The sequence below is a fragment of the Danaus plexippus genome, chromosome 27 (assembly GCF_018135715.1).
Source record: "Danaus plexippus chromosome 27, MEX_DaPlex, whole genome shotgun sequence".
NCBI lineage: Eukaryota > Metazoa > Arthropoda > Insecta > Lepidoptera > Nymphalidae > Danaus > Danaus plexippus.
In genome coordinates this window covers 3,857,580-3,881,497 of record NC_083555.1, presented here as the reverse complement: position 1 = coordinate 3,881,497, position 23,918 = coordinate 3,857,580, and the positions used below count along the sequence as shown (strand labels likewise).

The window sequence follows — 23,918 nt, the reverse complement described above, 5'->3', positions numbered from 1 at the left end:
GAGCAAGAGGTTTCTAAGGAAATCTTAAGAAAAAAAAACTCAAGACATATGCACAAAGTTATTAATGTATATACAACTAGCCGATGCACGCGACTCCGTACGTAAGAACACACATTCAGCACGTACTGCTTAGAAATAAAAGTCCCTCACAACTTTAATAACTTCATATTAAACGAAGATGTAGCGAAATTATTTTTCGCATATTAGTTGTAAGTTAAAATAAAAGAAAATTTTATTGTATTAAATTCAGTAGCTTTATTACGGCTCTCTCACAAACGTATATGTTTTGTCGTATAAAATGTAATAAATCTATGGGAAAGGGAAAGTTATAAGAGAAACTGTTTAAGACAACGTAAAAATTACATTTTAACCACAAGACCGGATGAAAACATTATCGTTAGACGCACTTCGTAATTTTTAAACATTCTTTATTGTCTCTTTGGGTGTGAGAACGTATTGTGATTGTGGTTTTTTACATAAATACCGAGTTAGTATTAAAAACTGAAAACTATACATAAAGTTTCGTTGTACAATAATAAACCTTCCGTATATAAACCAATTAAATTAATTGCTCAATGTTTTCGGTAAATAATTTGTTACGTAGCATGTATAAACTCTTTGATTAGTATGTAACCGACCTCAAAATAGAAGGTTCTCAATTCGTATTAATATTTTATTTTTATTTTTTTAATTTTTGGTCAATTCTATTGATTTTTTTTATTTTCATAATATCGCTTCAAATGCAGAACGTCTTTGAATATTGTCTATTATTAATTTATTATATATATATATATTTCAATATTATTTATGCATCTGTTGACTTTTAACGTCCAGATACACTACTCGTTAGAATGCTACAGCCTACATTAAAACGTGATTATGTTCGAGAAAGTTCTACGCAAAACACAACAGTTTTACTTCCTTAGCACTGTCTTGGTAAACTAACCGGCGGTTACTTTAAGCGCTGTAAAGTCTCTGTCGAGTTTTGGGATGCTACCAGTTTTTGTAAACATAAAACCAAGCTTTTTAATATAATAATGAAATACTATGAAAATTATATATTAAAGGATATTGAATATTGAAGACAACTTACACGTGATGTCCGATTACCGCGTCTTGAGATACGCCTTGTACAAAACGATATCATGTATCTAGAAGTAATTGTCATCACCCTATATACAGACTGCTATAAGGAAGGTTTCTCATGGACAAACTTACTATACGTTACGAATGTAAATACGAAAAAATTACATACCTTGAAACTGTTTTAATTACAGTTAATAAAACTGCATAGAAAGATACGTTAAATGAATAAAATTTGCTAAGAAATTTTATAAAAATTTTCAAACTTATATTGTTTAGAAACATGAAAAATATCTTAGTTCATTTGATAAATTTTTTTAAAATATGAGCAATTTTAATATAATGTGACTGAACTAACATGGAAATGTCCACTCAAATCAACCTTCGAAAGGTATTGACAGACTTCGGATGCTCTTGGCAAATGGACGTAAAGGAATATTTTGCTGCTGAAACATAGTATATGTTTGCATAATTTCCAAACAAATGAAATTTAGCAAAACAATAGAAGTAACCGTCTGTGTTAATCTTTGTTATTAAGTTCATCGCAAGCTCAGAATTAGCGCGGGCTGGGAACGTCCAAACAAATAATAAATAAATAGGTCAAATCTCTCACCTCTTCCACGGATCTCTTGGAGAACTCGTTCATGGACACTATCCATTGTTGCACGAGTTCGTTCACAATAACCAGATCATTATATAACCACGTCAGAGTCTCGTTGACCCAGTGGACACTGGCCGGGTCGCTGCCTGTGCATGTCGGGACTATAATGCTGTGCTTCTTGATGCTGAGCTGTTCTGGTCCTGGGGACATCCGACCGAGTCGCTTCTTGTTAGGCGGAGTCGCCGGCACGAAGCTAGTCGGTTTACTAGGCTTGAATGCCGCGCTCTTAACCTTCGCGCTGGTTGCCAACACGCTGTCCGAGCTGGTGACAATCTCGCTGGCAGTTTTCTTGTCATCTTTCTGTTTCTCAGTTTTGTCTTCTACAGCCTTCACACTGAACCTGCTGTATCCCCATCTCGCGATGCCGAGGATCACGATGGAGAATAGGACCCATACGAAAACCAACATGACCAGATTGTCCATGGCCGTGTCCATGTAATCGAAGCTGCATATAAGGTCGTCGACTGCCTCAGCTAAGTCAGCCATGGTTTTCCATGGTGTCTGCCACCATGCGGCGTCCTCACCCGCCGACTGTTCTCCCAACACTGACTCCGGGCCAGACATTTTTTCTCTATTTTGGTCCAAGTTATTTTTGGAACCAGCTCTATTGCTGTCTTACTCTTTGGGATGCGTTCAGTTATTTACATGGATTCGATAAATTATGTTTCTATTATTTATGAACACATCTTAGAGTGACTCGTTAATCTTCGTTCGTACTAATTTTTATGTTTTGTAAGATTCAAGCATGCTTTAAACCTGCAACAAAAAATATGCATTACACTTAGATATGTGGAAACTTAGGTTCACCTAATTGTTAATTCGGTTAAATAAGACCAAGATTATTACTCAAAACCTTAAACCAAACAAAATATATGATAAACCGATAAATTATCGTGATACAGATTACACCAATCATAGCATCTCTAGTTATTGATAACAAATTTTTTCTCATGATATAAAACAGCACAGATCTCAGTGTAAACAATGGTGCATATTAGAAATAACTATAAAAACTATTTTTCAACCATACATATATATATAAATGACAAACCAAATTAATATTTAGACCTTCTCAATAATATCGAACAGAAAAAAATATTCTTATATCTGTTTCAGCCTAATTACTTCATCTTAAAACTCATCTTGATTCAAACGTCAAAATCAGACAGACATAGTTTGGGTACAGGTTACATTATCGTGAACGCGTTATTACTTGGAATGAGGTCACTGTTCCGGTTAAGAAATTATGACTCAATGGAGGATCAGATGCTATCGAATAAACAATATTATGAACTCATATATATATATATATATATATATATATATATATATATATTATAATACTGTACGTGTGTCACTGAACTCGTAACGGCTGGACCGATTTGAATGAATTTTCTTGCGTTAGGGGATTTCAGTTCAATTACATTTAATTAGTTACTATATGTGTTGGTTTTAAAACACTATATATCCCTCTGAGCGCAACTCTGATATTGACGGACGGAGTCGCGAGCAAAAACTGGTATATATAATTTTATTAATATGCCAAAGATTTAAGATTATATGATTATCATCTCACATATATCTCATATATATATATTCGAATAACAAAAACATATTATAGATGCAAAAACATAAATTTAGTTCCTATTGATTTTAAAATAAATAATATTTGGTTATATATTATTATAATTATAATGTTTTGAAATAAATCAGTGGGAATATTTAATTTTTCTCAGTATCAGAAGCTGACATCGATGGCATATGATTTATTAATTAAAAAAAAAACTGTCTCACACTTAGCATACAACAAAACAGTTCGTATATACATACGTGTGTGTGTGTGTGTGTGTGTGCGTGTGAGTGTGTGTGTGTGTGTGTGTGTGTGTTTATCATTATTTCAGAACCACACTGTTAGTTAATCCAATGACGAGTCTAATGTTATCTTAACAAAATCGCCAAGCTGTCATCCATTTACTGCTCCATGGAGTCAACTCAAGGTTTTGTCTTTGATGTGTGATCAGTTCAACTCATTACGCGAACAAAACAATACACGGCTGAATATGTTAAAAATCTGTATATATGCTAAATGACATCAATTATATTTATTTTTAGTTTAAACTATATTTTGTATAGGCATCGCGTGTTTTTTTTGTCCGTCTATCGCATGTCGCGTAACAGATGTCCGCGGGGTTGGGGTCAAATGGAAATGGAAATCGCTGTTCATAATTATTAATATCTTTCAATATAATTCCGTTATATTTTTTACTAAAGGAAGACATTCGTTCCTTGCATCTTGATTTCATAAGGCAACAATTTATATTTTAATTCCAAGCCAATGAATAAATTAAAAAAAAAAATAAAAAGCTTTTAAAACAATATTTTCTTGTTCATGATTATGTATAATTTAACAAAGCGCAATACAGTGAAGATAAACCACATCTAACGCCTTATCACCCATTAATAGGGTGTATAAATCGTTCTCTATAAAGTGATCTAAGACTTTCGCGGGTATTAATTTAAATAAAACTAAAATATTCGGATTTAGTACGCGTTTTTTTTATTATTTTAAGCGACTAGATCTCGTCTCCGTGATCACGGTTGCTGTAAAGTAACCGAAACGTCGGGAGTATGTAGTTAAAAAAACGCGTGGTAAATCTGAAAATATTATTTTTATACGTTCTCTTTAAGTCTATAACATAGCTGCTGCGATTTAAATCAAATTCCCTTGACGTGAAAATTACACAGATTTATATAATATATATTTTTCTATTCTATAAAAACTACTCAATATTTCAATTAATACAGCTTTTTATGTGTTTTTATTAATTTTTGTCAAATTCCACTTATCGACGAATGCGTTAGCGACCACTGGCTGGCTATGAAACGAGACGATGAGTTCGGACGGCCTTGAGTGATTTCATCGTGCGATAACGGAATGTTAATCTTTAATTAAGTTTAAGTTGAATGTAAATATGCTCGATATTATATTATTTTATGTTCTGCTATATTTCACTTACATCTAAGTTTTTGTTTATAACACTCAGACATAAAGACATTAGAAAAAATATAGTTATATATATGTATATATAATATTAATCTAAATATTTAGATTAAAATGAATTTCGATGTTACGATACAGAAAAATATATGTTTTCTCATTAAATCAGTTTTAATTTGATCAAAATTATATATTAGTGAAGAAATTAGCTCGAATAAACTGTCATTGATCGCTCGTTTAACTGAACCGTCAGTTCCCTTTCAACGGGTATTAATTTAGATGAACGCCAAACTGAAAGTTTTTCGTAAAACATACCTACCTACAGTTAACGAGTAAAGAGTAAAGTACTTTAGCGATCACAGTATGTTACAGATAAGTTTCATAGCTGTCAAACTTATTACTTTAATACGAGTAAATCAATAATTTTTGACTATTGGAAGCTATATATTGATGTATTTTTTGTGTATAATCAAGCATTTAGGCTTAATAATATTCTTTAATGACATTTCTATTAAAAAAAATAAAGTAATGTAGTCATCTTCAAAACGTTTTTGTTACAACCCAAATCCTCATATACACCCGATGACGGAATCTATTATCTTGGTACATAATAAAGCATATATATTCATACGTACCCTGAGCCCAAATATATATATATATATAATGACAAAATATAAGGAGCACAATAATGAAGATTTTAATGCAATAACCTCTCTTGAACAGCACAAATATTAATTGCAAACAGCACGTCCAACCGCACGATATGACAAAACTATACTGTGGTCTGGCAGTGAACTCAAATTTTGATTACAAAACGTGAACACGAGGTCAAAGGTACGAACTCCACTCTAGAGGTACAAAAAACTGTGGTGGGAGATACATTTTTAAGTATGCGTCAGAATCATGAGAGCCTAAACATAATTTGTTTAGTAAATAATTAGACCTCAATTTTCACACATTATAGTATTGACGAATTTAATTCTTGATACTTTTTATGTATTGTTCAGTTTACATATTATGAGAATTACATGTTTACTTAACTATGGTGTCCGCGTAAGGAGAGACAGTGGGTAAAAGCTAGTCTATATAAATAAGAAATGTCTGGTTCATTTCCCGATGTTATGACAATTCTATTATAATGATGATATTGATAAGAAACTTCCGAAAAACTGTCATTAACGAACAACTTAATACAGTTTTTAAACAGTCAAAAACACATGCAATTTGAAATTAAAACTATGTAATTAATAACACCGACTTTGTACGTGTTTTTATTTGCATTTATCTTTCGCTATCAACTATTTGCTTATTAAAATTGTTAGAGCCTCATGTAAGTCGTAACGAGGTTGAGGTTTTAATGTGATGTCTCGTGTCATATGTGGTTGACACATTTGACATATCACGCATTGTCAAAATTAATTAAACAGACAAATAAATGAGCTATGTCAAATCAATATTTCTATGACAAAAATCGTAACAAAAATTATCTTTAGATATAATATAAATACGTACTATGTAATATGTTATTAAAGATTTTTTTAATTCATAAATTATTCGAAATATTATGAAAGTGTACAATTACTCAATTCAATTTAAGAAATAATTAAAAAAAATAAAGAAAGAGATGTATGTATATATCCATCTCCTTCACACTTATAACACTATTATGATTTTTAAGTTTATCCTGTTTTCAAAAGTCTAGACGTTAAATCTTATTAAAAGTTAAATAAATCCCTGAATATTAACATTTTTTATGCAAAATTTCTTTATTTTTATGAATTTTTTGGAGCAATGATAGATTTTTGTACTACATATTCATTGACTACTTAGCTCAAGCCCGCGTACAAGTAATTTTTAATGTATTATTTAAGTAAATATTTGCTCTAGATAAAGTTATTGTATTTGTCGTTGTACATAGGTTTCTATTCGAGTATTTGCTAGTATAAAGCATGTTTGCCCGTATCACTTAATTTATTTATATAGTATCCTGTATCCTTGCTATACGATTAAAATACGAGAAGTATGTAATATGTTATATTTATAATTATTATCCGTTTTATTGCGTGTATAGCTTTATTTTATAATTTCCTTAATCGGGGTCTAAAAAATACACAATAAGACATTTTAGACGACAAATGTGATCTAGCCCTTTAACTTAATGTAAAGATGATAAGGGTTATCTACAGAGTGTGTGAGTGTGGATGTTTGTTACACTTTCAATAAAAAAAACTTAATATATTTTAGCTCACACATTAGAAGAGAATATAGTAATATATTGAGGGATTAGCTGTGGTTCCTGCGTGATCGAAGTATAACAGTTGTATTGTGTATGAAGTCACGTGACACTATAGTTGTTCTCGCCAAATGATTAGTCACTATAATGTGTATTGTTTTAATACTTTATGAATTTCTTTTTGAGTGCAATTTTCATGTTCACGCGGACGGAGTCGCGGAACAAACTAGTCTTCTATAATATAGAGACATCAATCGGACTAGGTATTCTTGCCCTATAATACTATACATATAGGTTTGAATGAAAAATGACAGATATTTTCATTTTATATACTACGTTGATACTATCAGGTCATAAACGAAGATTTACGAATGAAAAAGTGACAAAATCATTATAGTTAAAGATGACTACGTGTGGTAGGAACGCTGGTCAAAAATTATGATGTCATATGTTTTGCAGATGATTTTCATATTCAATACATAAGAACTTTCAAAGGTTAAACTTATCGTTTAATCTACATATATACAATGTATATATTACTAATTATATATAACAATACATATTATACGTAACATTATACAAAATTTACTTTTCAATATCGGTACGACTAAATGACAGTACGATTAAATGTCCTTGGCGGCCATGTTTAAATGTTGCTAAATACAATATTATTATTAAATAAAAATGTGTATTATACATTTTAGTTATTTTCGCTGTAACAGATATACACAGATAGATAGAATTTTTACGAACTGTTTGATAAATTAATTATTTATCTTAATAATGTTAGTTTTATGCAAGTAATCTAGGTTTTGTAAAGATATGTATAAGATCAAACTGCAGTTAAAACATCGTTTTTCTCACAGTAGAATGTTATGATTCTTGTTAATTAACGTAATTATCATCGTGTGTACTGTGTGTTATTATAGTGTTGCCATCATTCATAAACTACAACCAAGGTTTTATGATTTACCTGTTGAGGTTGAATAGTGTGCAAATTAATTAATATTTACGATATCAGTTTTGTAAACTTTATAACGTTAACTACATACGAAGCTTTTCCCGTTTCGTTTCGTATGTAGTGTAAAGAAGCGAACACGTAGCGTATATTGTGTCTCTACGAGTGTATTTTTTTTTAAATATCTACAGAAACAACATTCGTATCTTCGGATGGATCTTGAGATAAGCGAGTTCTTTCGAGAATTTGACACAGTTTCTGATATATTGAAATCTTCGACAAATTACGACAGATAAATATCAAATTGAATCGCGAACGCAAAGAAAAACAGAAGAGCGCAAATTTTAATAGAATATATATATAATAATATATACATATATTTATTTAATATATCCATAGTAACAATTCTTTTTAAATAATGAGATCTAAGATTTTCGCGAGTATTCATTTAAATGAAACTAGTATTATTCGGATTTACTACACGGATTTTATTATTTAAAATCACGGGCAGACGAGGTGAGGGCACCTCGTCTGCCCGTGATCACTGTTGCTGCAAAGTAACCGAAACGTCGAGATTATGTAGTTTTTAAATAATAAAATCCGCGTAGTAAATCCGAATAATACTAGTTTCATTTAAATTCTTTTTAAAATCAATTTTGATCATATTTACCCTGAGTACTTCATACATTTCGTTAACCTAAGTCTTTATATAATAATGTTAGCAGAGTTACGATAACAATAAAACAGACGTTCAATTTATGTTTTAAGAATTATTACTTTTCCAATATTTTCTTATATATACTAGTTGAAACCCGCCACTTTGTCCGTATTGTTTGGTAATCACAAAGTTTTTGTACATACAAGAAAACATAAAAACGTAGTGCATACTTAAGTAGTAATTTCTTAAAATTTTATTAAATATACGAAGATATGGTCATATTTTATTTTATATTATATAATAATTTGAGATCTATTACATTTCATTGAAAAGAAACACCTAATCCTTACTGTTTTATTAACAATGGGCCATAGCTTTTTATCTGGTAGCATATAGATAAAGAAATAAATAATCTCAAGAAAATTTAGTTCCACTTTACCCGTCTGTGCAATGTTTCATCGAAATTCATAACTGTTTTTAAAATAATTGCATAAAAACATTACATTCACTTGTAAGTAAATGTCACTCGTAATAAATTTGCCTTTTAATTATTAAAGATAACGAATAACTATATTTAATGGTATATAAAGGAAATAACATAAAACAAAAATGCTTTTTTTATTGTATGATTATATTATAAAAAGAAATATAAGTTTTATTATAATAATAAGAAAACATCAGTGTCAACTGTAGCCGATGCCCAAAAATAAGGCGTTCCTGACATACAAAATGGCGTCAGCATTAAAAAAAAACAATCTTTTATTTGGCATTACTTTTTTATTACTTTCGACGATTACAGAAATAATAATGTCCCCTTTTTACCGCAATGTGTTTGTATTTGAAGCGTTTGGTTTTTTCCAACATAATTTTCGTTTTGATATACATTTATTAATTCTTTTATAAAATCGATAGGTAAATACAAGCGCTTATTTAAATTATTTTTTTACCAAGCTGTTAATCCTACATATACGTGATATACTAATAAAGACGTAGTCAATGATTAGTATTGAAAATTTTTGTTAACTATTACCTGACAAATAAATACTTATTCAGCACTCAGTCAAATTATTCACAATGTAACAGAGGTGCTGAATTTAAATTAGCTTTTATTATAAAAGAACAAATTTAAAGAAAATCCATCATATTAAATCGAAATCCAATAATCGTAAATATGTTTATTACTAATTAAATACATACTAATATTTTTGTTTCAAATTAATTTCACTATAATTCTCACTTATTTATTACTGAATATAACGTCGTTATATATATTGGAAAACACTTATCCAACAACGAATATCCACGACTAATATCACATTGAATTTGAAAAATACAAACAGCTACAACGGTTAATGATCGCATTATTACTAAATACTTCAAAAACACGACCAACTCATCAAATCAAGGTCGAAGTTCTAAAATATTCTTCGATGATTATTATTAGCGCTTCGTTAGCGAGCGTAAAGCACAATTAAAGGGTTTGGAACCTTGGCTTTTAAGGTCTGTTTCTAATTACGCATATTAGGCTCGAGTGTATGATGTCATTTAGACTTTGTTTTTTTGTATTTTACGATTGCTGTTGATATTTTTTCACAATGTTTTATTCTATTCTTTGAGTTATTGATTTTGTAAAATAACAACTTATCGATTTAATATTCTCATGAAAGTCAATCTCAACCTCAAATAGTAACGAGTTAGGCCTGAAATGCCTCCTTTGTTAAAATTTAATTTTAATTCTCCTTAGATCTTGATACTATTTTTCCATAGTCTTGTTTTGAAAAAAAAAAATGCTCTGAACTTCCAATCTAGAGATTTTAATTTCACTATAAAATTCCTTTAATAGGAATTTTCATATCAAACTGAACGCGGATAGTTGATAGGTTTATCATTCGTAAATCTGCTTACAATTATATATTTATATTATATATAATAAAAAATTTATTACTGAAAACTTTAAAACAGTAAGTTTTTAGTTTTCTTATGTACTCGTGGTATAGAAACTATGGCAATGATTGTTACAAAAGTTAAAATTTCACAGTGATTTTATAAACATATACATGTAAATATTTTCCACAATCTCACATTTAATATTTAAATACTTATCTGGTTTTTGTTATCTTTCTCTTCCGACGAATTAGTAATTTCGATAATATTTGGAAATTAAACTTGCAAATAATGAAAATACAAATATTTACCAGACAATGTTTTAGTACATATTTAAAACCTTAAACAGATATATGATACCTAACACTTTCCGAATTAATGTGACGAATGTAAAAATAGGGACATTTATCCAACCCTTGGGATTTAAAGAAATAGGTCAAGGGGGAAAGTAACGCGACCTCCTTGATAGTAGTAGATGCCACATAACATAAATATAGTGGACTATAAAACTTTGTAAACACAAGTACTATAACTAATACTTCTTATTAAAAAAAAAATTAAGACATATAAACCGATTCGAACTAAACAGGTATTTTTTATAATTATTTACTCTATGCAATAAAGATTTGGCAGTATAATTCAGATTGTTATCACTTTTCTAATGTTATATAAAAAAAAGTTACGTTGAAACTTCCATTTTGTGTCAAAACAATATAGCATTCTTAACGTAGACATTACCATATTTCTCGCATGTAAATTGTCAGACATATTTTATTGTACAAAGACATTAACACGCAAATTTTCAATTAAAAGATTTCCTGCAAACTTTAATTCAATATATTATATTTCGCATTTTAATATCATTTTTATTTGTCGACTTTGTAATGGTTAACCAATTCATTTTCCACTTTTAAAGTTTTTTTTTTCCTTTCTAGTATTTACTACTAATAATATACTGTCTCTTATGACTTGTATCAACCACTTGTTCTAGTAATATATATATGGTTACTTATATAGATTATTTAAATCACTGTTACTGTATTACGAAATTTTGAAATAAATATATCTTATGACAACAATAATGAAAAGCCCAGATTAAAGCCACGTTATAATATTTTTCGTAATTCCTTATTTCATTTACAAAATAACTCAAAATATTAAAATTGAATAAGCCCACAATCATAGCCAAAGCAATTTCGCATAATTCAATTGTCATTGTATCTAACCCGTAGTCTGTGAGTAATGTTTCAAATGAGGTAGGCAGATAATTACTTTTAATTCGTCTCGATTTGATGACTTCACATATTTTAGGTACCTAAATTATTACCTAAAATATACTTTCAATAAAACATACGATATTTTTTAATATGCATAACGTATTTTTTATTGACAGTTTTTTTAATACAAACGTCAAATTTAAATAATACTTTTTTTAATGCATCACGTTATCAATTCTCGTGTCACAGATAATTTATTTTGGACAATCTATCGATGTTTGTAATAATGCCAACCAACGTCAAGCCCGTCGCATAAAACCTCCGTCTCATAAACCTGTTTATCTTGTTTTTGAGTTCTGACATAAAAAGTACAGAGACTATTTATAACAACTAAATCAATGAGCTAGTTTAACTTTTTATAAATATTAAAATAGTTGAAAACTTCTGTTTGTAAATAAATAAAATAATGTTACAATAGTGTGTACTTTGCTTATAATTTAACATATAAAACACATTAGCTATTAATAAGGTTAAGGCCGGGCTTAATTAATAAGTCTGGATTATAGTGGCATCGAAAGAACAATTATATCGATTACAACAACGAGTTAAACATACGATAAACTTTTATTGTTCACATTATTTTTGGCAAAAACAAAGTATAAAAAATATTACATTAATTATAGCACTTTCGACAAAGTTTCAATAATAAATTATCATTATTATGTAAATGTATTTTTTTTTTTAATTTTTAAGAGCGTTAAGGAATGTTAGATAAGTGAGAAATTAAATCGTGAAGTATAATATGACAGAACTTACGAGTAAATATGTTTATGTTTGATGATAAACTTTTTCCTTTATTGTAATTATTTTTAAAATTATATTTTTTTTCAGTTCCAATATCAATAAACATACAAAGTAAAATTTTATTATTACATATTTTTTTATTTATTTTATTAATAAAAATAAAAATTTTCATACAAAACGAACTCACCGTAAAAGTTAACACATTCGTCGTCTGAATGTTCGAAATACAAGACTCGGGGAAGGCTATAAACGGATATTGGTAGACAATGTACTATTAGTTACGTTTAATCAAAAACATCACAATAACACAATGTCATGAGATCGATAAAACGACGAGCCGAAATGCCCTCCCTCGCCACAGTCACTGCCGCACTGAGTTGGATTGTTGAATTTGTGAGGTTGGAGAGTTTGCGCAATGTAGGTAAACATTTTACCATAGCCTATAAAACCATCGTGAAATTAAAATGATATACAAATAATCATTTTAACTGGAAAATATGTATACATTTTATTTATTAAAAAGTGCTCACTGCGGTGATATCAGTCAAAATATGAATAAATAACTATCTTATGATATCTTAAACGAAATCAGTTAACTAGCTTAATTATCAATTAAGTCAAATTTCTTATAAGAAGAAATATTATACGAAAGTTAACTTATAAATATTTTTTTTACAAAATATCTTATTTTAAAAGTTACTAAAAATTACTATTTTCATTATGAGCTCATGAAATATAAACAACAATTCTCAGAAAAAAAATTAGAAAATAAAAATTAAAAATATCACACAACAAATAACTTTGGTTTAATACTTTCATTTGTTTTGATTTTTTTTATATTCCTATTTTATTTATGACTCAAAGTTTCAGCTTCTGAACTCACAACAGCAAACGTCATAATCCACAAATGTCAAATTGTGTTTGGCAAATTGGCGGTTGTTTGTTACCTGTTCAGTTAGAATAAACATGTGCTGAGTTTTCTTATTTTATTTACATTATGGCTGAAAAACTCGAGGACCTCAACCTCCCACTTACTGTGGTTACTAGAATTGTCAAAGAAGCCCTGCCTGACGGTGTAGCGATATCAAAAGAAGCTAGAACCGGTCTCGCTAAAGCCGCTTCGGTTTTCGTTTTATATGTAACCTCAGCAGCGACGAATATAGTAAAAAACAACAAAAGAAAAGCATTAACTGGCCAGGACGTGTTGGAAGCGATGGCAGACATAGAATTCGATCGGTTTGTAGAACCATTGAAAGAAGCGTTAGAACAATATAAACAAGTGGCATTTGCGAAAAAACAAGCTTCGGGGAAGAAAAAGGATGAGACTGAGGATGTGGAAATGGCTGAAGATGAATAATATTAAATACGAAGAAAGAGACTTCAAAGTGATATTAAGTGGTTTTGTACATAAGTTGTTCGTTTATTATATGATATGAAGGACCATGTTTAAAAATTCGTTATATGGTTTGAAGTAAATAAAACATCGGTAATTTTTCATTTACTTTATTCAGGAATAAAATTTGTAAGATCTCGAACATGAACTCACCACCGCTACATTACCATCAATATATACATTCCAAGAATTCCGAATCTAAGTTTCATTAACGAAAATATACTCATATCTCAAATTACCACAAAAACATCTTATTTATATAAGATTACTATTTAATTCTTTTAACATTATTAAGAGGAAACTAAATTCTATGAAATCTTTAAATTCTATGTAAATACTACAAAGATAAATTAACACGACTTTAAGACGAAGCTCAAAATTTATTTTGCATTTAATGCTTGAACATTCAATTTTAATCATATTGTTAATATTTTGAATATGTCAGTGTTGATCTCAACATCGGCATGTGTGGAGTCGTCCGATCCACTCGCATCTACAATACTTTGGTGTTTCATTTTCTTATAAACTATAAATTCAAAAACTATATCTAGATCTAACCTCGTGTACTACATCTCCGTCTAATCTATCACTGATTTAGTACAGCCATTCTCAGTCCTTTTGCCGCGTTTATATTTTGGCAAATCTTCAAGAGACAAGATGAAACTAGAAAATTAATATATCATTGAGCCCTTTAACGGTATTAAAGCAATTCGTCTACAAAGAAACAAATGAGAATTCTAGAGAGAGAATAATCGCGCTATTATTAAAAAAAATTATGAAGCAATGAAAGGAAATAAAAAAAATGAAAATAGAAAATAAAAGTTTATTTTAGATGTTTAAATAAATGGGATTATTGGGTGTTACAATTCATTAAAAATAAATAAAGAGTATACAACGTCCCGATACAGAGTGGGATAAAACGTCTGGAATTATATATATAAGTCATATATGACCTTTTAGAAACATCTCTAAATTTTTGTTATCCAAAATTTTATTCTTAAATAGAAAGAAACATTGGAAAGGTGCAATTAATCTATTTCATTTCATATTTGGGATTTCTAAAATATGTAAAAAAAAAAGTTAAAGCAAACAACAGATTAAAAATAAATAAACAGTCCATTTTCACTCAGAAATGAGGTTTGCTATAAAAATTAATTACAACGAAATTAATCTAATCTATTGATATATTACAATTCGCTAAAACTAAATTGGAATAATTGAAATTATTTACAAAAAAATAATATATATAAAGCGAGCTTTGTTAACAATCTATAATGAATGTCTTTTTACCAATTTGAACTTTATTAATATCATTATACATTCCATTAGTTAGTTAAACCCAGACTACACCGTCGTGGGATTTCAATGTTTGTGCTATCCTTTATAAATAGAAGCGGCGTTTTATATCTTTCATGTTAATGTTTTTAACTAGCGAAACATTAATATTGTATTTGTTTTATGCTACAGCCTTATCTAGAGATGGTCACGAATAATATATTTATTGCTTCAAACATCCACGGAATGGATTTTAATAAAATGGCAGTGCTCGGGCCTAAGATGTGAATAACATCGATCAATATAACCCAATATCTATTTAATATATCATAATATTCGATTGTTTCTCACTGGGAAGCTGCAAACTATAATCTATTGTCAAGTCACTGCAAACCACGAAACCAAACCTATGTATGGTTCTGGTCGTGCACTTTGTTAAGCCGGACAGCTTTAACAGAATAAAGTTATGTATGAACCTTTCATCTCGAGGCTGGTGTATGGGCGGTTGCAACCCAGAATATCACTTATAGCAAGAATCGCTTACTATAATAACCATAAAGACAATATTTATTTAATATGAAGCCTCGTGTCCGGCCAGAATGTACAAATCATTTCCGTCTTCACCAGATAGTGTGTTGTTCTGCAATAAATGTGACTCGAGAACAACAACTCTGTAAGAAAATTGTTTGATTTATATATAATTTCAATTTTATTGTTAGTCAGTATATATGTATGTATGTGTGTCTGTTACATACTTATCGTGTCCCAGCAGTCGGTATGCTCTGGATGCGTCTGTTATCTCCTGAGTGATCTCGTTGCTCCTCAGCGACCGACCCTGGACTCCATGACGATGGAAGGCTAGCACGGAGTCGGCCAGACACACTGGCAATATTACAATATATTATAAAATTCAAGTATATATGGAGTTATTCAAGAAAATGTCACATTAATAGTAAGGACAAATTTATTCCTATTACGAGTGTACCCGCGACTGAATGTTTTTGAAATCTATAGTGCATATTTGTCATTAAATTATTTGAAATTATGATCTTAATTACATAATATGAAAAAAAATACGTCCACACGAGCATGATTCGAACCTGCAATCTACGGAATATCGCATTACAGTCAGGATGCTAACTAAACTATCGTGTCTTGTTTTGAGTCTGTGTATATATATATTTAATCGTCATCGGGACGGAAGTGATCAGATTATTTTACGAAGATCAATATTTTCTAACTTCTCACTACATAAAAATCATTGATTGTACCCTAAAGATCCCCGCACCTTTATCAAGTTCGTATAACTATGTTAACTAAATAATATACACACATATTATAATAACTCACATATACTATCAATATTGAAGTCGAACTGTATTCTAGACAGTAATTTATTTCTTCTTCTCTCGAACGGCAACACTGGTATAATGTCAACGAGGTTCTCGTGACAGACGAGTACCTGCCAACATTAGACAATAGAAATAAAATTATATTGTGATAATTATTATATAATATACATTCAACATTAATTTTAAGTAAGTATAAAATTTTGAATTAAATCAATTTAAGTCCAAATCTCAACTAATATAGACAGAGATATTCAGGCAGTCTTCATTGTTTGTGTAGGTAACCTAGTTAGTAGCTAGCAACAAAGTCAATCACGTACTCTTGGATAGCGCGTAAAAATGTTTACCGTCAAATTCATAGCATTTTTTTACCGCCAAATTTCATAGCATTAATTGAATGTAAGTAGTATACATTGCATTCGTTTAAACTCGTGAATGAACATGCAATAATCCCGAACAAGCGAAAAAGAATAGATTTGAAAATTAAATAGTTATCGCGGAACTAACTTGTATGGATATATCTTTGAAATTGATGTTATATGACAAAAACTACAGCTGTGTCCGAGCCCAGTTTACTAAGACTAATATAAAAATCTTATTAGATAATAATGTTTATGCTTGTTTGTGTTTAGTATACTAAAAGGGAGAATTACATTGCATATTATTTTTGATGTGACACCTCCCATATGTTCTAACAAGTTTGCGTTAACCTTTCAAGGCTGCTGGGACGGGGAACGGAAACAGACGGAGAGAGTAAGGGGTGGTGGATTGTGAATTCTAAGCAATATTTAAAGTTTTTCTTAAAGAAACAATATGAGTTCACTGAAAATTGACTGCTACTTATCCTTGTTTTCATTTAAACATTACAAAGGTTCACTTCTTGGCTGCGGGACTCCCAGACACTTATATATACATCATGTTCGGTCTGCTCACAGCAATAACTCACCGAATCTTTATTAAGTTGTCTCACAGCTCGCAACGTGTGAAGTCTTTCAGGCCTTGGTACCACTGTGTTTGAGCCACCTGGTAATAACGCCAGCTCCTCGGAATTGAACCAACTCGCACCTTCATATTAATATATATAATGTTACTGACTATTTATGAACCATTAGTATATTAATGTTTGTCTGTCTTTATGTTTGTTGATGTTTTTTTTATATTCAAGATTTCAAACAGAAAATATTTAATCAAGATTTTTTTTCACTGATGTAATCTTCATAATGAATTAATCTATTATATACTACATCTATTGTAAACATTTTGAAAGGAAATTAAATCTTTAGTTTTGGATCAAATGCAGAACACTCTTTATTTTCATGTTGGTTAACTGTTATTCTCACCAGAGTTTATATTAATCAGATTCAGTCTCAGAGGTTTCCTTGTAACACCCACGCACAGCAGAGGATACTCCAACTCGGGAGTTATGATCAGCTCAAAGGCCAATAACGGTGACGGCAGAACACATTCTATATTCTGAAATACATATATGTAAAATATTAAAAACTATGATATAAAAAGAAAATGTCTATACATTTATATTAATATATTGTTCTCAGTACATTTTTTAACATTTCAGATTGATTCATTTTCACATAAAATTGGTAAATCGATAAAATTTGGCAAAAATACTCGTTTGTATCGATGATACTGCGAGCACATCTATAATACCTAAGCAATCGGATGCCAATTTCAATAATGTCCCAGTATTATATTGATCACTAATAGACCTGCAGATTCTGAGGTCTTAGGACACCAGAACGATGAACGACAGACCTGCACCAATACACTAACCTTAAGCAGCATGAACTTCCTCAGGGGATCATACCACTGCATCAGGAACAGACCGGCCGGTGTCGCGCCACAGAGGTACTTGTACCCGTTGTAGGGACTCCGCGCCACCGCACAGCGGGTACAGCCTATTAAGATAAGCACATGCATTTGATTGAGGCAGCAGTGACACTTATTGAAGTGCTGTCAGTGTGACGTATAGTGTGACAAGAGCTGATCACTGAACTACTGAACATATCCACAGGTGATGGTACCAATATATGGAGCTCACCTCTAGTGTCCGGCACTCTGGTGGTGGGAGCGAATCTTCGTGGTAGTAATCTGGATGGCACCACTCGCAGCGACCGAGCCCCGCTCCTGCCGCCCCTACCACTGCCTGACAGCGATAGTAACTCGTGTCGGTAGAGGGAGGGGGTTTTACCTGATCGGGGACAATATATACAAATTTTATTTAAATGATAATAGTAAACCTATTATAACTATGTCATATAATTTTTTACACAAGATGATTTTATGCTATTTAGTCTATTCCCAACCAGCAGTTATCTAAATCACTACCTGGTGTAAGCTTAATATAACGAGATAAATTTTTCCAGCAGCTAGCAGCGACATCTACTGTCTGTTAGGTCACTTCATATAAATACAACTGAACTATACTACCATACAGTTTCATATAAATCCATTCAGTAGTTTTCGTGTGAAACAGCAACATACATACATACTTATAATATTTGAATTTTTTATATCATGGAAGTCATACCGGAGAGTGACATGAGCACATCTTTGATGACATGCATCCATATGGTTCGTCTGGGACACAACTGGTCCATCGCTGTCTCATGGAGCTCGTTGAGGTTCAGAGTGTAGATACCTTCCTCAGCACCTGAAATTCCATACATATATGGTATATATTAATTTCTTAGATCATATATAGTGTCCGAGGCACAGTTTCAGATTAGTTTTTCAATGTTCAGCGTTACTTCCAGTAATGTCCTATAAAATGGCTGGAGCCAGTGTTTACAGTTTTCAAATACAAGTCGATACTTCAATGTTGCCATTACAAAATTACAAAGGTTCAGTATTATAATCATTGATAAAAATAATTCTAAGGATTGTAGTGTATATACATATGATGATTGAATAAGGCATACCGATAAGTATATGTTGATCCCTTGTGTCCGGATGTATCCATGATGCTGTACAGTTTATCCTCAACGGACAACCATTGAACACCTTGTGTATAAAATTTTATAGTTATGTATTTTTTATATTACAAATAATATATTGCTATATATATATATCAAAAAATTAAACATTCATAAGGCAAAATTTCATACTTAAGTGATAGTTAATATTCCTATATACAAATAGTCTATGGCCTTCGAGATCTTTATATACTTTGAGTTTCAGTTCAATTGCCATTAATAAAAATAAACAACTTATTCGCATTTACTTAGAACATTTTAGGTTTTAGTTAGGTAGAGAGAGGAGCTTGGACGGTGGAGGTGAGCGTTTAACGCGCGTTAGTTAGGGGCCCTTAAACCTAAACCTGGGTCGCAAGTCCCAGGCACTGTTGAAGCTCCTCTCTCTGCAACGATGGACCCGGCGCCCGCACGAATCCATGGCATGCTAATGATTTTGTCTCATTGTACATTACTTTTCAGATGTCTGTGACTGACCTTAGAGAAGCAGGCGCCCATGTGGACCTTGGGCGTGGGCGGGAGACCATTCGGCGCTGGTCGAGGAGGTGTTCTAGTACGACGAGCTCTAGACCTCCGAGGAGGTACTGGGGGGGTTGATGATGCTGAAGAGCATAAGATAGGAGAAGATAAATCATGACTATAAGTTACTTGTTGGCTATGAGAAACATTAGACGGTTTTATTGAGACAAAAATGATGTGACAGAAAGTGCTGCCAGTTTTATCATCTTATAATTTTACCTAAACATAATAATTTGTTTGAGGTTAATGACCAAATATATTTTAAAGTTGGAGACACTTTTGGCTTTAGTTTGCCAAAGTGATTACAGTTTTATTCTACCCTCAATATTTTTTTATGTTGTTAATATAAAGTGTGCGTGTGTGCGTGTATGTGTGTGTGTGTGTGTGTGTGTGTGTGTGTTTCAGCGGTATTGTGATTTTTAACATATGATGAACAATTACAAGACTCTATATTGATGTGATTTTATGTTCTAATGTACTACTTAACCATCGGTGGGAACAGAAACTTAGCTTTCGGTTCAGACAGTTTTGTGTTCATAGCTTTAAAATTTTTACGGCGCTACATAATACCACTCACCATCATTTTCCACTTTAGCCTTATCTCTCTGGCTGTCGGACAGACTCCTTTGCCTCTGGCCAGTTTTGACTTCCTCGTCCGCCACTTCCGCCTCCCTTCCGTTGTCGTCCACCATTTTGAATATCTCGTCTACGGAGGAGGTTTTTCTCTTGGTGCTGTTTCCTAGTTCGCACTGACAGAACTGGCTCAAGTCTATGCCGGCCGCCGCGGAGTCCGAGTGATGTCTGTTGTGCCTCTTCCTGTGCTCGTAGGGCTTGTTCTCGTCCATGTCGAGGCTCATGTCTATCTTCCTGCACAGGTCGTCGTCCGAGGTCTCGCCGTTCTCCACCTTGCTGGAGTCCGATATCCGCAATCGGTTCGCTATCTGCAGCGCTCTGAAGTTGGACACCGATATTTTCTGCTTCTTGCATACGTCGCAGTACACTATGCCGGAGTCGGTGTTCTGGTTTGAGCAATGCTTGTAGTAGCTCAGTATGTCTCCGTTGGAGGTGCAGGCGTCGCAGGCGCACTTGGACGCCACCGACCTCTGCAGGTCGCTCAGCGTGTCGTTGCCCCTGGTTTCCGGCTTGGGACACAGCCCGCACTCGCAGTTCGCGTTTCTGAACTGGGAATGATTGGCCTCGTCCTCTTGGTCTACGTACAGTATGTCTGTGTCGTGTTTCCTCATTAGCGGATCGTCTATAGATATAGATGAGTTACCGACGGGAGATTGGAAGTTGGAGGCGAGGCTCTGGTAGACGTTCGTCGTGGAATTGTTGAGGAAATTCTGTTTTAATTGTATACATTGCGAGAGATGTTGGTCGTGTATAGAGAGGCCGGAATTGGCCTGCGCTATAGACGCGTTCTCAGCGGTCAGAGGTAATGTCGCCCTGGTAAAGTATACAAAAATTATAACATATATATACATAGAGCTTCTTCAATAAAGCTGATCGCTGGGTTACATGTTTTAAGCCAGGTTTAGTGCTGTTAGACACAAAAAAGTAAATTTGTCTTTTAAAATTTCAACAATTTCAAATAACAAGTGGTGCTTTGGGACATTATAGTAGTGATGGGAACCGCTTACGTATTGGACTGATACGTATTAATTACGTGGCCGATATCTTATGTCTATACAGGACTAAGTTGACTACCGTGCGCCGGAACACCCGGACGTCAAAGCACAACCAAAATACAAATATATTTCCATGCATATATATGTGAAGGATAAAAAACTAAGTGATTTCTAAATACTCAAAAAACATTACTTAATATATGGAACAATAAACTATGATATCGCATAATATATTAATTTTGTAAGTAAACCGACAAAGCTCTCGGAGCGAAGAGAATTTCGACAAACCAAAGTATGCTTTAAGCGCACGCGTTAAGGTCCATTATAAACTCGTTTATTATTCCTTTAAACATAAAACATGCATACATAATTTTACCTGAGCATTAATTCTTCGTCAATATATTGCAAGAGGCTCCTAGAACAAGAGAAATGCAATACAAAAACATCCTTATTTGTATCAGGGACACGGTTCATAGCTGGATACGTCCAGCTTTGAACCCGTGACGTCATACTTATGTCATACAACAAAACACTCTTTATAAACGTGAAGCCACTTTGTCTCGGACCCGGCTTTGTACACTATGACATATTTTCTAAACAATTCTCAAACATCCTCCTCATGCATTTGTTTTCATATATAAATAAATTAATTTTTACTATTATTAGGTATCTCGTGGTCCTTTTAACAAAAAATATATTACTTGATAAATACTACCTATAAAATGACCTATTGTGTTATAAAACGTGTAGTTACGTAGTAACACGGAAATACAAACGAAAGTATGTATATTATTTTCCATATAGATATCATATGTCTGTATGACAAGCCATACAACACAAAAAATCCATGCAAGAAATTTTAAACCGTGTCCTCTACACAATGTGCACACTCGACATCGACATACGAAATAACTGCAAGGCGAGAGTCAAACGGAAGTAAAAGTAAGGAAGAAATAGAGAAGAAACGAAAAATATTGAAGGTCAGAGATGATGAGGATATAGATAGGGAAGAAATAAGTCGGGGTTAGTGAACGGAAGTGAAAAAAAATGTATTGCAATTATTTCTCAAAAGCCTAAAAAGAAAAACCTAGTTCTAACCGTCGACACACCAAAAAAAAAGTTAACACCAAACCTTCAGACCCGTTAGAGTGAACCGCAACCGGTTAAAAAAAAAAAGGAAAAATGAAATTCTGTTTGCCATAACCTAATATACCTCAAGGTCATTCTCATTATATCGTCACCAGTGAGGACCCGACACCACTTGCTATAACATAAACGTATATATATATTTAAAATATACAGAGGGGCCATTTAATAAATACATGTACAGGTACGGATGACGAGGAAACTGGAGTTGGGACTGGTGAAGAAGATGAGGGTAGGGAGTAAGGTGGGAATTACACTGGCAAAGAAAGTGAGGGTAGGGAGTAAGGAAGGAAGGTAAGGATAAGAATAATAATATATAGATAATAGTAGGACTTGGAATATAGGAATTACTTAGTGTATATATAATGTCGTTTGAAGGATTGTTCTGGTAACATATTTCAATTAAATATTTTATTTATACTGACTTTTCGCTGGTCGGCATCGAGTCTGTGGTCAGGTCCTGGGACAGTGGGTTGTGTTTGGGACAACTCATGAGGGAGGCCACGCTCCAGTCCTCGCTGGTCTGTCTGTGGTATCCTGGAATATGTTTTAGCGACAATGTATTTATAGCTTCAATTACTATGTCCTTTAAGGTTTTCAACAGAGGCATTTAGTTAAATTATCTGTGGAGGAAAGAAAACAATATACATACATATAGACGTATTCATAGTTTTATATAGATCGTTTTTTAAGCATGGGAGTCAACAGTTACGACAGAGACATAAAATAAATAAAAAATTTAAAAAGAATGTTTTTTTGGTCATATCCCAATAATTAGTAAAAAAACTTCTGATTAATCAAGTCATCAAAGTATCAGAGATAGTTACAATACAATCTCTTAGCTTAAATTCCTAACAAATGTGTATGTGTTTCTACTTTTAATGAAACATCCTGTATATATTGGACCAGTATAATAAGTAATATTAATCTATTAACACCCTATATGTTCATCTCCCTCTATCTCTGCCTATCTCTCACCCGTCCTCCTCACAGTGCCCCCGTCTTCCCGATCTCCCATCTCGTCGACGGGGTCCAGCTCAACGATTGGTGACTCGTCGTACACTCCCGACCGACGTTCCTCGGAAGATCTGTAATCACAAATAAAGATCTTAGTCATCTACC

At 32.2% G+C, this 23,918-nt stretch overlaps 3 protein-coding genes across 10 annotated transcripts in view; 1 reads left to right on the top strand and 2 right to left on the bottom strand.

The window, feature by feature from the left end:
• LOC116775571 (uncharacterized) overlaps nucleotides 1-12,892 on the bottom strand; it is a 33,365-nt gene extending 20,473 nt beyond the window's left edge. For all 6 annotated transcript variants that reach the window (XR_004353841.2, XR_004353840.2, XM_032668448.2 and 3 more), the window contains exons 1-2: nucleotides 12,684-12,892; nucleotides 1,697-2,500 (exon numbers count right to left, since the gene is read on the bottom strand). Coding sequence is in view for 4 of the 6 variants with exons in the window: in XM_032668448.2 (XP_032524339.2) it covers nucleotides 1,697-2,308 (612 nt within the window). In the remaining 2 variants the exon portion in view is untranslated. The remainder of the gene's footprint in view (nucleotides 1-1,696; nucleotides 2,501-12,683) is intronic.
• Nucleotides 12,893-13,411: 519 nt separating this feature from the next.
• On the top strand, nucleotides 13,412-14,002 carry LOC116775507 (DNA polymerase epsilon subunit 3). Its single transcript, XM_032668388.2, has one exon. It carries the CDS (start codon nucleotides 13,494-13,496, stop codon nucleotides 13,851-13,853), a length of 360 nt encoding a protein of 119 aa, XP_032524279.1. The 5' UTR covers nucleotides 13,412-13,493; the 3' UTR covers nucleotides 13,854-14,002.
• Nucleotides 14,003-14,698: 696 nt separating this feature from the next.
• The window catches only part of LOC116775505 (mitogen-activated protein kinase kinase kinase kinase 5), a 28,450-nt gene continuing 19,230 nt past the window's right edge, over nucleotides 14,699-23,918 (bottom strand). The window contains exons 9-23 of one of the 3 annotated variants that reach the window (XM_061525046.1): nucleotides 23,775-23,884; nucleotides 23,222-23,333; nucleotides 22,864-22,914; nucleotides 22,027-22,065; nucleotides 20,600-21,468; nucleotides 19,981-20,105; nucleotides 19,453-19,534; nucleotides 19,062-19,184; nucleotides 18,573-18,722; nucleotides 18,305-18,429; nucleotides 17,854-17,986; nucleotides 17,460-17,578; nucleotides 16,515-16,626; nucleotides 15,920-16,046; nucleotides 14,699-15,835 (exon numbers count right to left, since the gene is read on the bottom strand). In XM_061525046.1, the coding sequence (XP_061381030.1) occupies nucleotides 15,736-15,835; nucleotides 15,920-16,046; nucleotides 16,515-16,626; nucleotides 17,460-17,578; nucleotides 17,854-17,986; nucleotides 18,305-18,429; nucleotides 18,573-18,722; nucleotides 19,062-19,184; nucleotides 19,453-19,534; nucleotides 19,981-20,105; nucleotides 20,600-21,468; nucleotides 22,027-22,065; nucleotides 22,864-22,914; nucleotides 23,222-23,333; nucleotides 23,775-23,884 (2,377 nt within the window). In that variant the 3' untranslated portion in view covers nucleotides 14,699-15,735. The remainder of the gene's footprint in view (nucleotides 15,836-15,919; nucleotides 16,047-16,514; nucleotides 16,627-17,459; nucleotides 17,579-17,853; nucleotides 17,987-18,304; nucleotides 18,430-18,572; nucleotides 18,723-19,061; nucleotides 19,185-19,452; nucleotides 19,535-19,980; nucleotides 20,106-20,599; nucleotides 21,469-22,026; nucleotides 22,066-22,863; nucleotides 22,915-23,221; nucleotides 23,334-23,774; nucleotides 23,885-23,918) is intronic. The other 2 variants (XM_061525047.1, XM_061525048.1) reach the window with 2 other exon arrangements.